General features: G+C 33.4%; 1 protein-coding gene across 1 annotated transcript in view; it reads right to left on the bottom strand.

The window, feature by feature from the left end:
• Nucleotides 1-18223, bottom strand: part of LOC110031405 (5'-methylthioadenosine/S-adenosylhomocysteine nucleosidase 2-like) — an 88522-nt gene that overhangs the window by 10966 nt on the left and 59333 nt on the right. The window contains exons 6-7 of the mRNA XM_020734581.1: nucleotides 12969-13043; nucleotides 10085-10177 (exon numbers count right to left, since the gene is read on the bottom strand). Coding sequence (XP_020590240.1) covers nucleotides 10085-10177; nucleotides 12969-13043 — 168 coding nt within the window. The remainder of the gene's footprint in view (nucleotides 1-10084; nucleotides 10178-12968; nucleotides 13044-18223) is intronic.

Below are 18223 nucleotides of genomic sequence, written 5' to 3'. Positions count from 1 at the left end.
TGCATTTATGAGATTGAAAGTCAAAATGTGAGATTAAAATTTAGGTTAATAATAATGTCATTGAATAAGTTTGATGTTATTTTGTAGATGAAATAGTTGGATAAATATAACGCTAACATTGATTGTACCAAAATGAGGCTAACATGTGGGTGATGACAAGTATTTATTTTTAGGGTGTTAAAAAAGCACTAACATTACTCATATTAGCCATATAAATTTATAGATTGTGAAAGTGAATATTTTATATCTTACTTATGTGCAGGATAAAAATAAGACTTCAGGAGTGATTAACAAAATTTATGTGAAGGCCCCTTTTTTTTTTAAGTCGGATTTATTGCTGAAAATTGAATTTATGTGTTTTAATAAAAACACAAAAAAGTGTTTTACTAAAAGATGAAACCGGAATGTTGAATCCTACATCAACTCCTTCGTAGATTTCATTTAAATAGAGCTTTTCTTCTTTAATAACGGTGATAGTTACAACCTCTTTCTTAAAATTTTGCATAAAGGACTAAATAAGATGAATATTTAAAACAACTAATCTTTGGGTGTGATTCATGACTTATTTAATCAACTAAAGGGCATATTTATGTTTTAAAAAATGGAGTTGAGATTATGCAATGTAAATAGCATTCGATACCCATTATTTTTACTATAATTTTTCAACTGTCTTTTGAAGTGACTATTTTTCAAGTTGTATTTATAAATTGGATTAATTGTTGGATTGTGTATTATTATTTATGTTGATGATATATTAATATATTCAAGTAATAACAATGATTGTAAATTATTCAAAGATACTAATGAAATAAATGAGGCAATATAGATTATAGGCGAGTTCTCAACATGTGATCTTTTGTCTAAGTGTAACATTTTTCTGATATATTGCAAGTGGTGAGGAAATATCTATGAACCCCCATAGAATGCTGATTGTTGCTAATTGACCGATGCACACTATTGTGTCCAAGGTAAAAATCTTCTTCGTATGACTACCTATTCAAAGAAAATGTTAAAGATTTTTCATACATAAAATCCTTTGACTAGTTTGATAAAAGGGCAATACAATTTGATTAAACAGCATGTTGTGAAGATATGTTTTAGAGATTAAAGAGTTGCTTTGTATTAGCATCTATTTTGAATATTCAACCAACTACTAAAAACTTTTAGATATTCAGTAATGCACTGTTAAATTAATAGTCTCAATCTATATAGACCAGTTGATGTCAACTTAAGTTGGGAACCAAAAAGTTGTATATTTCATAAAATTATTTTTCTTTTATATTTGAATATTATTCATAATGAAAATTTATTTTAAAACAAAAACTTTCGATGATGTGCCTACAAAGAATAATCACAAATTTCACTTTATTGAATCGATCTTCTGCATATGAGGGTAGAGTCGATAGGATTTGTAACCAGATGAACATCTAAACCATATTCCTATGCAAATCAGAACTCGATCATCTAAATAGACTAAAGAAGTCAACAAGGTTCAAAATAATAAAATCAAATTATTTAAATACCTTGATGATGATCATATTCATAAAATAATTTAGCCGAATAAAACCCTATTTTGAAAATATCCCAAATCCTACGTAAGTAATTTTGGGCCAAAATTCAAATAAAAATATAAAAAATATATTTAAAATATAATACATATTAAATAACCAAGTTAAACCTACCACTAAGAGCAACAATACATCTATTTTATTTAATGTGTTAAGAGTGATAGATTTAAAATGGCATCAACTCATTAAGAGCAAATGTTATATCAAATGTACCTCTATAGTCACTTTAAAAATAGCAAAAAATAGCTAACACATATATTCTCTTACTGTGTAATTTTGTTGACAAATAACATCAATATCACAAACAAACAACTATGACTAAGCCTCTCTAATGAGGTGGTTCAATATAAAATGACATCATTATATTACATTATAGACAAAGTTCAAATATTCCTTAATGGTTTAGGTCTTTTTTGTTGTGAATCATATAGCTCACTTAATATGACATAAAATTCTCTGTAAGCTAAGGCCAACTGACAATTATTCTCTTAAGCAAACATTTAATGAAATTTATCATTGATTATCTGATTTAGATCGACTACTTTCTCTTAGTGGATTAGAATTCACGAAGGCATAAGACAACAATACCATAGGATTTGAATCGGATTCTTCATCATTTCGTCCATCATCCATTTTAACTTGATTGTGGTGTATTTCCTTAATCCAAAATAAAAATTGTTGCCACGACATACTAATTAGCAACTTCACAATTACTAATTAGCACCTTCACGACTAACCTTAATAAAAAAGCATTCTCATCACAGATAGATATAATTAACTTTAAAATCTTGTACTAATATAATATCACAATCCAACTAACTCCTCTGGTAGGGTCAATCGTAGTGCGAATCAACTCTCACCTGTATTCATCCTAACTTTTATAATCAAGACCCAATGAGTGATGAATTAGATTAACTAGACTGTCACAATATATTTGATACATTGTATTTCATATACATACTCAAAAGCATAGAAATCATATCCAAAATATGAAACCTATACAGAATTCCTAAATCTAAAATAGTAAAAATATGTAATCAAAATATATGTACAAGCTCTCAAAACTATCGCACAAAAGCTGTACAAACATACACCTGGTTACTCACCCTGGTGTTCATTGCCCCAAACTAGAAGGCAAAAATGATAAATGAGCAACAACGAGCTCAAAAAAATAATCAAGGCTGACATAAGATTTTATACATGAAAAAGAAACAGTTGACACGTGCATGCTCGTATGAAACTATATAATTCTACACACAAATCATCGCATACTAGCATAATAGAAAACATGAAAAGAGAGCAGGTACAGGTAGTACAAAAAAATCAAGACTGCAGTGTAATATGTTTGTCGTAAGTATGAAATCATAAGTATAATCAAAAGCATGTTCATAAACGTGTTCATAATATATTATCATAGCAATGTTATTTCATAAAGGCCATAACATAATAATGTCACTTGTTTAATGTGTAGAGTTCAACTATTTCATGTCTTTTCATCATGGGTCATCGCCCTGCCCTAATGGCTATAGAGACTATTGATAAAAGTTGGGATTCCCCCAATAAGGCAGTTATCAATAGCCCTCTGCTGCCCACAGCTTTTTGACGTTCTGTCACAGCCTAATTCCGACGGTTCCCAGAGTTTCGTTCCCGTATAAATATCAGGATTCGGGGATACTACATCCCTGCATAATGTACTAGCAATCACTCATGTAATAGTTCACCCCTAACGTTCCTTGTGACAATTAAATTATAATTAATGTATCAAGCACTTATTAGGCATTATATATATCATAGGCAAAGGCATGAAGCATAACAAATGAATACCTGTAGGAAATTTATATCATATGCATAGTCATGTGCAGCATAGCCTGATCATAGCATTATATATATCATAAGAAAAACAAGCGTGAATTTATATTTTCAATTGCAGTCATCCATTTATAATATTGAAGAAATTCTAAATGCATCTGTATCAAAATAGAAATCATATGAAAACCTATAAAAGATTATTTTTCTTATAACACAAGATTATTTCATCTGACTTGACGAATCAACCTTACGACGAGTGTCCACATGCTCGTCTCGAGCTCGTCGCCTCATGTAGACAACCAGGGGCTCGTAGACAACATAGGATTTCATACAATTCGACTCATAACATGCATTAACCCAAAACATACATTAATTTCCAACATATACCTCAAATGGACTTCTTGGCATAATCAATCTGTCAAAAACCGCTTAACTTCATTTCTATCACCTCCAGCCACAACTTTCCTACACTGATTTCATGTTAGAACACTTACAGAAGCTCACAAAGGACTATCGACACTTCTGGCACAAAATCAACACCTTTGACGGCTGCAAGAAACGTGGAAAACACGAAAAATGACACAAATGTCAAAACGAAAGGGTGAGAAAGGAAATGAAAGCATCAAACAATATGAGAGAGAGGTTTGCATTTACAAAAATCACCCCGAAGCTTCGAATCGTTGGCTGCGACTACCCTGTGCGCTGCTCATTTCGTCTGTTCGTGCTGCTTACACTGTAGCAAGGGAGGAAGAGGGAGAATCGGTAGAGAAAAAGAGGGAGAAAGGGGAGGCTTTTGAAACTCTAGAAGCCTTTCGATCGACACTCGCGATCCTTATCGCCTGATAGGTCAGTTAGCTACAATAACTGAGGAGTAGGAGTAAGATTAATTAGAGAAATTAAAGTTTATTTAAAGTAATTATACTTGATAATATCAACATTTTATACTTCTCATTCCATTCATTACTCATATATAGTACTTATAAAGAATTGAATGAATGCATACGTAGTTTAATAAAATTATTTCGATTGAATTCCAAGAGATGAAAATTTTGAGGTAATTTATCAATTCAGCCGAATTTTACCTAGTATCTTGAATTTGGGCATTTCAACTCTCCCCTCCCTATTAAAATTTCGTCCTCAAAATTTCAAACTTTACTTGAAGAGAGATATTTTCATAGCATTTCTTCTTATTTTTCCCAAATAGCTTCCTTTTCAGACCTGTGCTTCTACTTTATCTTCACAAAAGGAATCTATCAGTTTCTGAGCTTCTTAACATCAATTGCTAAAAACTTTTCATGCTTTTCAATATATGTTATATTTTTTTGCACTTCAATATCTTCATGTGAAACTCTATGCTCTGAATTTGAAATTCATTTTCTTAACATTGAAATGTGAAACACATTATGTATATCTGACATATCTGAAGGTAATAATCTGTAGGCAACTGGACCGATTCTTTTTATAATTTAAAAAGGACAAATGTACTTGGGACTTAGCGTACTTCCTTAACTAAATCTAGTTGTACCTTTCCTTAGCCTGACTTTAAAAAATACCAAATCTCCAATATCAAATTCGATTGCTTTGTGCTTTGGGTCGTGGTATTTCTGTTGACTATCCTGAGCAGCTTTTAATTTGTCTCTAATTAATTTGATTAGCATTGTGGCTTCGTCAACTAGCTAGGGTCCTAACATTTGGCATTCACCCAATTCAATTTTTGCCATGCAAAGCTTCATAAGGAGCCATTTTGATGCTGGATTGATAGCTATTGTTGATTATTGGAATGTGACCTTCCCAACTACCTCCAAAGTCAAGAATATAAAAACTTAACAGATCTTCCAGCACCTGAATTGTCTTTTGTGATTATCTGTCGATTTGTGGATGAAATGTAGTGCTGAAATGTAACTATGTACCCAAACCTTTTTGAATGTCTTTCCACAACCTGGATGTGAATTTTGTCTCTGTCAAAAATAATAGCCTGTGTAATTTCATGCAATCTAATAATTGTCCTTGAAATATAATATGGCCAACTTTTCTACTGAATCTATCTGTCTGATTAGCAAGAAATGAGCTGACTTGGTTGATCTAACAGTAATAACCTAAATGCGGTTGACCCTATCAGGATCGAGAAAACCCATAACACAATCCATAGCAATTTCTTCTCATTTCCATTCAGGTATTGGCAAGGATTGTAGCAATCTGTTGGGTCTTTGATGCTCAGTCTTTACAATCTGGCATGTTTGAAATTGAGATACATATTCGGCAATATCCTTCTTCATACCTAACCACCAGAATGCCAACTTCAAATCCTTGTACATTTTTTGCTGTCTGGATGAACTGTGTAGCGTGAATGATGAGCTTCATGTAGATCTTATTTTCTCAAATCAAAATATCGTCAATGAAAATAAGAACAAATTGATCCACATACTGGTTGAAAAGTCGATTTATCAGGACCATGAAAATTGCAAGAGTATTATTTAAACCAAAATGTATAACTAATAATTTATAATGACCATATTTAGTGTCAAAAGCTATCATAATTATATTTGGCACAATAACTCTAACTTGATGATATCCTAATCTCAGATCAATTCAAGGAAATACAGCTGCATCCTTTAACTGATCAATTAAATCATCAGTTTAGGGAAAAGGATATTTGTTCTTGATTGTTACTTTGTTCAACTCTCTGTAACCAATACATAAACGTATGGATTTATCGTTCTTCTTGACCAAAATATATTGGAGCACTCCATGGTGAATTACTTGGTCTGATAAAACTCTTATCGATCAATTCAGCTAACGAACATTTCAATTCTTGTAATTCATTCGGAGCCATCCTGTAAGGAGATTTGAATATTGCAGACATTCATGGTTGTACATTAATACTAAACTTCACTTCTCATTCTGGTGGTAGCCCTTGTAATTCTTCAGGAAATACAACAAAAAATTTTGAACCACTATGATATTTTTCAATTTCTATACATTTTTATTTAGCAATTCTAATTTTTTTTTAAAAATACCAATTCACCGCGTCACAAATACTTCCCAATCTTCACTGCACTAATCATGAAATATTATGCATTTCGGTAACATAAGATATAAAATGATTTTTCACTAGGAGATTTCAGTTTCACCCACTTTTTTCAGCATTCAATTGTAACAAAATGATTTATCAACCAATTCATCCCCAAAAGAACATCAAAGGTCTGAATTGGTATGATAATCAACTCCATTGACAATTTCTTATGATGAACATAAAAATGCACTACACATTTTATACTGACATAAAAACCCACTTCCCGAGAGCATAACAACACATAGAGCAGGAGAAAAATGTATAATATCAACAGGTACATTGGCAGCAAACTCGTCACAAATACACTTGAATCGAATAGAACAATGTCAAACTAATCTTAAATTAGAACTGTACCTGTAAAAACATCCTTAGATTTTTTGACTTCTAGAGAGGTAATTGCAAAAACTCGGGCTTTTACTAGTTGCTCAGTTCTGCGTTCTAAAATTTCAACATTTGTTCGCACTAAAGGTTTCCCAAAAATTGAGCTCTGCCGGGACGACTGCCTTCCAAAAATTTTATGGACTATCCCTATCCTTGGATTGCTTGTGGTTTACTGTCTGCCTTCTTTTCTTGTAAACATCTCATTTGAATGTGTCCTGGCTATCCACATTTGTATCATTTTTTAGGACCAATCAAGCACAGTCCAAAATGTTTCTTCCCACATTTTTCACAAACTGGCTTTTTTATTATGGCTGCTTCATTTTACCTTCTGATTTAAGTTTCTTGCTTTGAAATTACTCTCGTTTGCCAAAATCCTTTCACTTGGTTGAATGAGGTTGTCACCGTTTCTGGAAAAGTTCAGCTCATTTTCAATTCTTCTTGCCCTTTCAACAAGCACAAAAAAATCACCGATTTCAAATGGAGCTAATGCCAAACTAAGCTGATCTCTGTGACCGCACATAAATTTGTGACACTTTTCCTCCTGGGTGCTGACATAATGGGATTGCATATCAGGAACGAGATGTGAATTTCGCCTCATATTGCATAACTGTCTTAGACCCTTGAGTTAGATTGAAGAGCATATATTGCAGTGCTAATATGGCTGATGGCAGAATAAATAAATCTTTAATGACTTTAAGAAATTCTTCCCACTGAATCTATGGAAGATGTGTCAGCTGACATTTTTCTCCATGTTGCGCCCGTCTCATCTCTCTGCTTCGCTTTCAGCATGAACGTAGCTAGTACGAATTTTTTGTTTTCATTGAGAATCATACCATCTAGAATTTTTCTGATCTTCAAAAACCATTCATCAACAATTGTAGATTCACTGCCACCCTTGAATACAAGTGGCATGAAAGATTTAAAAATCTTTAAATGTCGATCAACTTCCTCCAAAGTTTCAGGCTGGGCCCTCTGCTGGTGGAAGATTTTTCAAAAGCAGTCATTTTACCAACCACTTGGGAGATCAGCTACACAATGTCCTGTAACTCAGTTGTTTTGGTTTCTGCATTTGTCTTGTTATGATTTTCATTTCTACATTTGTCCACACACAAATCATCACATCCTAGCAAAACTAAGAATATGAAAAGGCAGTAGGTACAGGTAGTATAATAAAAAATCATGACTGCAGTGTAACATATTAGTCGTAAGCATGAAATCATAAGTATAATCAAAAGAATGTTCATAAACATGTCCATAGTATATTCATAGAGGACAAATTATAATAATATCACTTGTTTAATGTAAAGTGTTCAACTATTTCTATGTCCTTTCATCATAGATTGTCATCCTGTTTTGAATGTCATATAAAATATCGATAAAGATTGGGCTTCCGCTAATGACAGTTATAGATAGCCCCCTTGATACCCATGATTCCCTAAAGTTTTGTCACTGTCTAGTTCCAACGGTTCCAAAAGTTTCGTCCCCGTATAAATATCAGGAGTCGAGAATACTATATCCCTGCATAATGCATTTTCATGCACTTATGTAATAGTCTACCCCTAACATTTCGTGTGACATGAAAATAATCATTACTATATGAAATATTTCTCAGGCATTACATGTATCATAGGCATGGGCATGAAACATAACAAATGAATACCTCCAGAAAATTCATATCATATGTATAGTAAAATGAGCATAGTCTGATCATAACATTACATGTATCATAAGAAAAGAAAACGTGCATTTATACTTTTAATTTCAGGTATCAATTTACAATATGCAGAAAGTTCTAAATGCATGCAAGTCAAAATAAAAATCATATGAAAACCTATAGAAGATTATTCTTTTTAAATTTGTACAAGATTATTTCACCTAATTTAACGAAACAACTCTACAACACGCTCATCTCGAGTTCGCCGCCACTTAAAGACAACCTGGGGCTCATAAACAACATAAGATTTCATACAATTTGGCTCAAAACATGCGTTAATCGAAAAAATAGATTAACTTCCAACACTTATCTCAAATAGACTTCTCGACATAACCGGTTCGTACGAAACCGCCTAATTTCCTTTCTATCACTTCCAACCGCACCTCCCCTAAGCTGATTTCATGTTAGAACCCTTACGGAATCTCACAAAGGACTATCGACGCTTCCGACGCACAATTGACGCCTCTGACGACTGTCGGAAATGAGAAAAGCATGAAAAATGAGACAAATGTCAAAACTGAAGGATGAGGAAAGAAATGAAAGTCTCAAACGACCTAAGAGACGGATTCACACTTACAAAATCACCCCGATGCTTCAAAACACAGGCTGCGACTACCCTGTGCGCCGCTCAGTTCGCATGTTCGCGTCCCTTTCACTGTAGCAAGGTTGCATCTTTCAACCGACCCGCTCTCAAGTGCTGCTATGAAGGAGAGGGAGAATCTGGAGAGAAGAATTGGGATAAAGAGGATTTCAAAACTCTGGAAGTTTTTCGATCGACAGAAGCGATACTTATCACCTGATAGGTCAGTTAACTATAGTAGCTGAGGATTAGGATTAAGATTAATTAGGGTAATTGAAGTTTATTTAAGGTATTTATGCTTGTAACTTCAACATTTTATATTTCTTACTCCATTCATAATTCATATATAACTTTGTATCGAATTGTTTAATTTAATGCATAGAATTTAATAAAATTATTTCGATTGAATTCCAAGAGAAAAAATTTTGAGGAGCTTTATCTTGAAATTTGGACGTTACATAAAAAAAAACCTGGAACCATATATTATAATAGTCACAAAACGAGAGTGAACTCTCTTCACAAAATACATTACTTATAAGCTACATTAACTGCAATGAACAAATTCTTGAAGTATGCTAGTTTAAAGAAAACTATTAATCAAATATAGAAAAAATTATGGTCCAACGACGAGTAAAGCAGATATATTTCACAACATAAAGTGAACCATGTTTCTATCTTAAATGGACTACCTAAAAGAAGAATTGAACTCACGAAATAGCTTTGAATTCTCTTTGTAATACTCATAATTGAGATATTTTACATCCGAATGTAAAAGAGGAAGAAATTCAAAGCCGCATGGAAACACAATAACACATATCCACATAAGGTCCATAAACTTGTGCAAGCTCATGCAAACATGCATAAAAATTTAAGTTTCACATACACTAATTAACTAATAAATCTTAATGAAAAAACCACAATTACTGATGTATAATAAAAACAAAAAAAAAAACAATTACTTCCATATCTTTGATAACAGCATCATTTCCCAAAATTGCTCCCTCGTCTTGTGGAGACATATCCAAAGAATCACCTGTAGATAATCTACCAAACTAGCACAAAAAATAAAAAATGTCAGTGCATGACTAAACAATAGCACCATCAAAAAATAGAATGACATAAAATCAGCGCAAGCAATGCGCGGGAGAGTGTCAGTGCATGCCTAAACAATAGCACCATCAAAATAGAATGATATAACATGAGCGCATGCAACCTGCAGGAGAGTGTATAAGACTACAATAACAACGACAAACATTATTTGGAAATAAATAAATGAATAAATTAATTAACTTTTAAAATGTAATAATATTAGAATGCTGATTATTATTTTTTTTATTTTTATCGTGCTCTTTTCATTTTTACAAATTTTAGCAATGTGCAATTAAATTAGCATTATATGATGGTAGACTTCCTTTACTCCTCCCACATCATAACACCCACTTAACAAGTTTTTCAGACCAACAACTCATCATGTTTCTCCTTCCTAGTGTACATAGATGTATATAACAATAAGAAATATCTTTTATAAAACTTTGCACGTGTACTCTTATTAGCTAGCAAAAACGTTCAACTAATATCAAAATTTTATTCATTAATAATCTTATCCTGGATCAGTTAAAATGGCACTCATCTATCACCATTACTTCAAAAATTTAATTTTCCAAGATAAAATGTTTTTTGGGCATTTACATACATAACACCCAATTCCAATATATTTACTGATACAGGATTTCTTAGGAGGATGTCAAGTCGGGAACCCGCCAACTACAACCGAGTTTGCCACATTCATGATGAGTCATTTATAGATCGTAGGGAAGGAGTGAACCTCTTCCATCATGCAGATTCTAGGGATGAAGAACCTCTACCTCGAATATGTGACCCGAAATACCTGAGAAGTCAAAGTTTTGAAGTAAACGTGGAGTTGCCATATTTCGACGGTCACATGGATTCAAACAAGTTCGTCCAGTGGCTCTGCAACTTGGAATGTATCTTTGCGTGTCAGGACATCCCAACAAACGGAATAGTGAAACTAGCTGCCAGTAAGTTAAAAAAAAAGTATTATTTTGGAGAAAAAAATTGAAGCACATAAGCCAGTGTGAACGGAAAGATAAGATCACTATTTGCCCCAAGATGAAAAAGAAGATGTGGTGTCAGTATCCACCAGTTCACTACAGGCTGAAGTTTCAAACCCCAGCTTCAAAAGTGGAGAGACCACATGACTAGGCGACTCCCACATCTTACAAGCAAGGTTCAACCCCAGGATCTTGCTGCAAAAGTACACTCAAGAGAACATCTAACTAGACCCTGCCTAAGAAGGCGGTAGGTTAGAGTAGAGATTTGGTGGGACCAATCCGCTGTCCCAAACTCGTCTCAGTCGGGAAGTGTTTCAAGTGTCATGGATTTGGGTGCACCGAATCGGATTACACAACTGGAAGAATGATCTCTTTCACGGATCAGAGAGTAGTTGAAGAGAAACAGTGATTCAGGAGAATATGAATATTCCAAAGAGGCTTCTCAACTTCCAATTCACAAGGAAGAGATGTTCGAAATTCTAGAGAGAGATTGCAGTTGAGTTGACAACATTTGTTATTAATGAAGTAAGTCTAAGATAATGAACGTTCATACAGAGAATGAGGTTGCGGTGCCTCAAGCTACATTATTGTAGGTGTTCGGAGGAGCATCAGCAGACTTGACATTGGATGTCCAAAAGTGCCATGAGTTTGAGGAGTCGACATTAGACATAGAGCAACTTCAAATAAAAGGATCTCAGACGTTTGAAATATATAGTCTACTGCCTGAATTGCCTCTATTGAGAGGGATCAGCACCGTGACTCCAGCGAGCAAGGAAAAGGGGAGACGAATCGCAAGCCTCATTTTCCTTCCTTTTATGATTTCATTCTTATTATCCTTCATTCTTTTTTAGTCATTTCCTCTACACGTGTGTATTAGGGCTTGGAATCATATTTTGGCTCATATTTCTGTCAGGACAATCGTTAACATCAGTTTTCCTCATTGAGGGTTGTATCTTAGGAAATGGTGGTGCTCTAATTATATCTCTCGAGGTGATTTTTATCTTCCCCATTCCCCTTCTGTATCATCCGCACACTGCTCATGCTTGTCGTTCTCTGCTGGAGCCACCCGAAACAACCGCCAGTGTTGTTCTCCCTGCATTTTCTGCATTCCAGAGCAAGCTCCCTGCGATTACAGCACCACCACCTCCCCCCCACCCCCCACCATCCCCCTTTTTCCATTAAATGTTCTAGCCCCGTGCTTTCCATCATACCTATTATCCTCCTTCCGAACCAGCCACCAGCCCTCCTTGTTGTTTCAGAAAGTTCACAGCCTTCCAGCTGCCCATGCTCACTTCCATTGCTGTCGCAACCCTGTGTCGTCCCCTGCTGCATTCAAAACGTCTTCCCCTTGTTCTTCTCCTGCTGTCCAACCACCCCAAGCAGCAAATTGCTGCTGTTTGGACTGTCGTACCTTGCTGCCCCCCTACTATAGCGACTCATAATCGTTGTTGTCCATCATCCATAGTCAAGAAACTCCTTCCCTATCTTGACGCCACCTCTCCTAACCGTCGCCACCCTCACCTTGGAAAGCGAGTTTGCGTTTGATGTGTGTTGTATTTTACCTTTCATGTGTGTTTGATTGTAACCACATTTTTAGGGCTCTAACATACATAACACCAAATTCCAATACATTTACACATCCAGCAGCAAAATACATAAACCTGTATTTATTTTACAATCACAATTTTGTCCTTTTGCAAATATGGAGCAGAACAATGAAAACATTATCGTTAATCTAAACTAATGTAACAGCATGAAAGTAATTAATTACCTTCAAGTTGACTTCCTTCAACAAATTAGGAGTACAGAAAGAACGCCGAGCTCCGATTCCGTACTGATCAAAGACCTGTAGAGATTCAGTTTATTCAGCCATAAAGCTATAAAAAATTAAAATCGATGCGCTTAATGATTTCCAAACACTTAGCCCATACAATAAATAGGCAATTCATAGTAAACAGAAATGGAATTATAGACGATTCTGCCTCATACTTCCAAAAATGTTTCAAAAGATAGTAACAACCCACAGTAGTAGCAGTAGCAGAGGTTGTTTTCTCTTAAAGCATTGATGCAAAACAATTGGCATTTCCTATGTATTGCATATTAACCTTATTCTCAAATAAACACTCCAGTACCTTTATCCAAAATACAATTGTATTCTTCATAGTTATAGAATATAGAAAATAGAAAGTGCCCAATCACCTTTTTTTCGTGTGAAGCACAGTATGTAGAACTTGTGGCACATGATAAGAGGGAGTCTGAATTGGTGTTAAACATTAAACTCATAAATTTTCTCCAAGCTCTTCCAGTTTATGCTGCAATTAAAAAGCCACTCGAGATCTTACAGAAAACAAAAAACCCAAAACCTTCATTTTGACATTCCAACCATTGACCATTCTTAATCATGAGAATCACAATTTTTTTCCCTTTTATGAATAAGAACACTTATCTGCAAAATGATTTGTATTGAGGAATTTTCATAGAAGATTTTAGTGTTTGCCACTAACCACATCTCAGCTACAGTAACAAATAGGAATAATAATAATAAAGCAATTCCACATAAGTTCATAATCTCAATGACTATTCCGTATTGTGATGCCTCACCAAGCCCTAAACCCTCCTACCCCCAAACGTTCCACCGCCATTGCCACCAAAATACAATCCTTAACCCTAAACATAATCCTCCATTACATCACCCTCTCTCACTAACCTTCCCTTACCCACACTTACACCCAAGAAAACAAAGCCCAATGGTGCAACCATAGACACATCCAATCTTGAAGTTAAATTGTTAGAGCTCCCACATCACAAAGCTCAAACCCCAGTATCTCTAGTCACGCTCTATCATGTTGGACATTCTGATGACAACATAAAGAAGCCAAAAGTTTGGTTCCTGTTAGTTGGGTGCGATGGCAAAAAATACAGCATGATTCTAATGCAGCTCGTTGAGGTTGTCAAGGGGAGAGAGAGCTGGGAATCACTCCCTCTTTATATATCTATATTTCTCTCCATTTATGAATCTATCAATCAATTTTTTTTACTTTTTCTACTGACAAAAGAAAAATAGTGGTCGTGTATTTATAATGGCACATTTTTTAGTATTTCAATATTTGCATGCATAAAAATTCATGCCTAAAAGTCATTTATCTTAACTTTGAATAATGTTTGAATTAAGAAAATTGATTGTTTTTCTATAATTAAAACAACTAAAAATTTTCAATAAGCTCATCTATGTGCATTTGATGCACGTGCATTCAAAATAGTTTTACCATACAAACTAAATACATCTGAATTATTTTAAGCAAAAAATACTCAGTAAGGAATAATAGTGGTGATTAATAATAATATGCTAGAAATGTGTGTAATTAAGTTACCTTTATTTATAATTTAGAGTAAAAATGTTTGAATGGTAAAAGCAATCACTTTGTAAATAGATGGGTCACGCTATGCATATCAACCCTCTCATAACCTGCATTAGTGGGATTTCCATGCATTTGCTTCACATTTTTACGTGTACTGGAAGATTTAAAATCTAAAGAAGAATAGTATGAACAATTATTATAACCACTTAACAAGAACAAGCTTACGAGAAAGTATGAGAATAAAACAACACAATCACCCACACCCATACATATCTTCAACACTGTTCAAAAGTCCACTAAATTGCTCCACACATGTAGTGAAAAGGACTTATAAAATCTTTCCTTACCTTCAACCAAGGCTGCAAATTGAACTCGAAGAACTAAAATTACTCAAAAATTAAACCAATTTTGGCTAAAATCAAGCTTAATACAGGTCAATAAACTAATAATTACTCAATCCCAACTCGAATAAAACATCAACTTAGTCAAACCATTTTATCTTGAGTAAATTTTGTTTTCAAAATTGCTTTATTAATCAAATTAAACATTTGTTCTCTAATAGTTGGTTCTCCCTCATTATCAACGGCATCCCTTGTGATTTCGGTAAATCCAATTGGAGTCATAAGTTGATCCCTTGTCTCCCCTTCTTTTTATTCTAAAAGAGCTTAATAACTTATTTTGAGGAATTCTACCACAAACATTTGTCCACCTTGAAGTAGCTCATCAGCATAGATAAATTTGTGTTTATTGTACAAGATAAACGCCATAGAAATGGAATTAATACTATCAGTGGAACCACAAGGTCTTCCCCGTATAAATATTCAATATCTTATCTCAAAGTTCTTACTTATAAAGGCCATAGAAGGTAGGATATGCTCGATGATATCATTCAGAAAATATAGAATAAAATTATTGATTGGGATGAGAATTTTCTCTCTTGTGGAAAATTAAACCTGATCAAACATGTCCTTTTGACTATTTCGTTTCCAGGAAATTACATACACACCATACAATTCGTGTATATTTACATATCTAACACCTAAACTTCCATATTTACATGCATCACACTCAATTTTCTAACATTGTATAAAAAATTACTACTGCTACCTACCTTTTAAATGTGAAATACACATTTTCAAGCACAGGTTTACAACATCAAAGTTTTACGAATGTAAAAATTAAAAGTTAGTTTTTTGATATGTAAATACACAAGAATTGTGACGTATATTATATAAATTTCCCTAATTTTATATCCTTTGAACTTTAAACCCACCTAAAAAATTATCAACAATTGAATTCTTCTTAGAATTCCTCTCGGCGGTTAAACAATATGAAAGTGTAATCATCTGGACTACCTTAAAAAAAGTTTATTACCCAGAATCTGAATAGGGCTTTGGTGTTGGATCTTTCTTTGACCTTATTAAAGTCACGTCCTTTATGATTTAGTGGATGTTTCTGCAGAATTCTTTATGGTCTAATTTTCTCCATGGTAAGTATTCCTCTTCATAACATTTAATAGACTTAAGAAGATTACTAACTTGTCGGTATGGAAAAACTCAATAATATCAAAGCGGAGACAGAAATATATTTTGGAGTGTTGGGCAAAGAAAGCATTACATTCTAGTTTGATAGACGGGGTGAACCTTCCCGACTTGTCAATCTGCATACATTTTACTAGCTTAATATCAAGAATTGACATTTTTTTAACAATGCAAATTAGAATAAACGGTTGCTGCTTTACTTTCTTCATACTGAAACAAATGAAACCATCAATTCTAGATCTTAATTGTGGGGATAATGGCATTTAGTTCTTAGAATAATGGTTGGGAATGGTCTTTATATTTTAATAGCAAACAAATTGCAGTTTGGTTAGATAAGATATATGCATCTAACTATCAAGCAATAATAAAGTCACTTATAGCCACGTTAAAAAACAAGTTGTTGATATCAATGTGATGGTGATCCTTATGTTTCCATTTTGCTCCTTGGCTAGTTGAATTCAAGTGAATGGATTAGATTTTTTAATGGTTATGCTGGTGCATGACTTGTTTTAGTGTTTCGGATTAATTGCTATTAGATTTATAATATTGGAGCAATTTGATTCTGTTAAATATGGAGTATGTCGCATATCATTTCTGCGGTTAAGCAACTTAAGAGGTTCAAACGGGTCTAAAAGCTTACATGTGTGTTAGATCTTATGTTCTAGCAAGATTCAGATTATTGTAGTTGAACTAACCCATAATTTCTTTTAGAAGGTGGGAGCCTTCAGTCCTACAGTGCATATCCACATGAACTTCGTTGTTTGCGTGGAGCCCTTCTATTCAGTGATATCTGGAAAAAACCTTATGCAATTTTTTCACTTTATAGTGGTGTCAAGATTGACATTCTCCATACCAGAGGATTATAATTATATAATACCCTACGGCAATAAATTCACTTTATGAAGTTTGAAGAGAAACATTCTGTTGGACTTAAACTAGACCTATGAAAGGACAGCTGAAAAAAAATACAAGTACATTATAATTTTCAAGACCCAAACCGAGACTTGGAATTAACCAAGACAGGAACAGACGGTCGAACGGTGAAAAATTAAATTTCGATATTCATTTTTTATAACATGTTATTAACATATGAAAGAGTCGCTAATCAATTTAATTAAAATAATAGATTTAATTTTTCTTTTGTTAATAGTTGTCTACTTCTTCTATAAATGTTTTTCATTCTATCGTTTATTTTTTAATCACTTAAGATTTACTTGAAAAATTTAGTTTAAGAATAACAATGAGCTAAACAAGTCAGTGAAAGCTCATACTTAAAAATCATAGTAAAACGAGAGAAATGGAGCCGATATGCATGTCAGTCAAGCTTGGATTAAATCGATAAAATATTTAAAATTATTAAAAAAATTTTGCTATATCAATAAACTATTAGTAACATTTTATATTTGTACAACAGTCACAAAATACCGTTTAAAAAATGTGACAATTAAGACACATCAATATTAATATCATTTTCCATATACGTGCACAAGTACCTTAATGTTCCCCCGCTAGTACGTCAAGGGATGACTCCATCAGTCGTACACATACAAACAGTCAATATAGATATATCATTCACGTGTTCGTCGCATTCAATCCAATATACTATATATAACATGTATGATATTAAGTCACTACAAGCATTCCTATCAATGTGACTAATAAAGGAAAATATATAAATCAAAATAAAGAGTGTCAATCTCATTGTCCACTAAAACATTAAAAATCGAGAATACCAAAATATTACCATAACTAAAAGTACGAGTATTCACCTCAAAATTGTATGACTTGTTTCAAATATGTTTAATCTTTACCTACAATAATCAGCTCCCTAAAATATCAAAAAAAAAATCATCTTAAGCATTATCATTAATTATGCATAACTAATCTCTAAATTACTTATGTAATTTAAATGTTAGAAGTTTTATTTTAAGTATTCATGTTACTTTTAGTTGACTATTAAAACTTCAACTAAATCAACATTTATGATTTTTTTCTGTATTCAATAAATGTCCACTCAAATTTAAATAAGAAATTGTAAACTTTATTTTCATATTTCAAATAAATCTTTCATATTATTATAATTATAATATTTATAAGTACTATATATATATATATATGCATACATA

Source organism: Phalaenopsis equestris, unplaced genomic scaffold (genome assembly GCF_001263595.1).
Source record: "Phalaenopsis equestris unplaced genomic scaffold, ASM126359v1 Scaffold000805, whole genome shotgun sequence".
NCBI lineage: Eukaryota > Viridiplantae > Streptophyta > Magnoliopsida > Asparagales > Orchidaceae > Phalaenopsis > Phalaenopsis equestris.
This window is presented reverse-complemented; position numbering and strand designations above follow the sequence as displayed.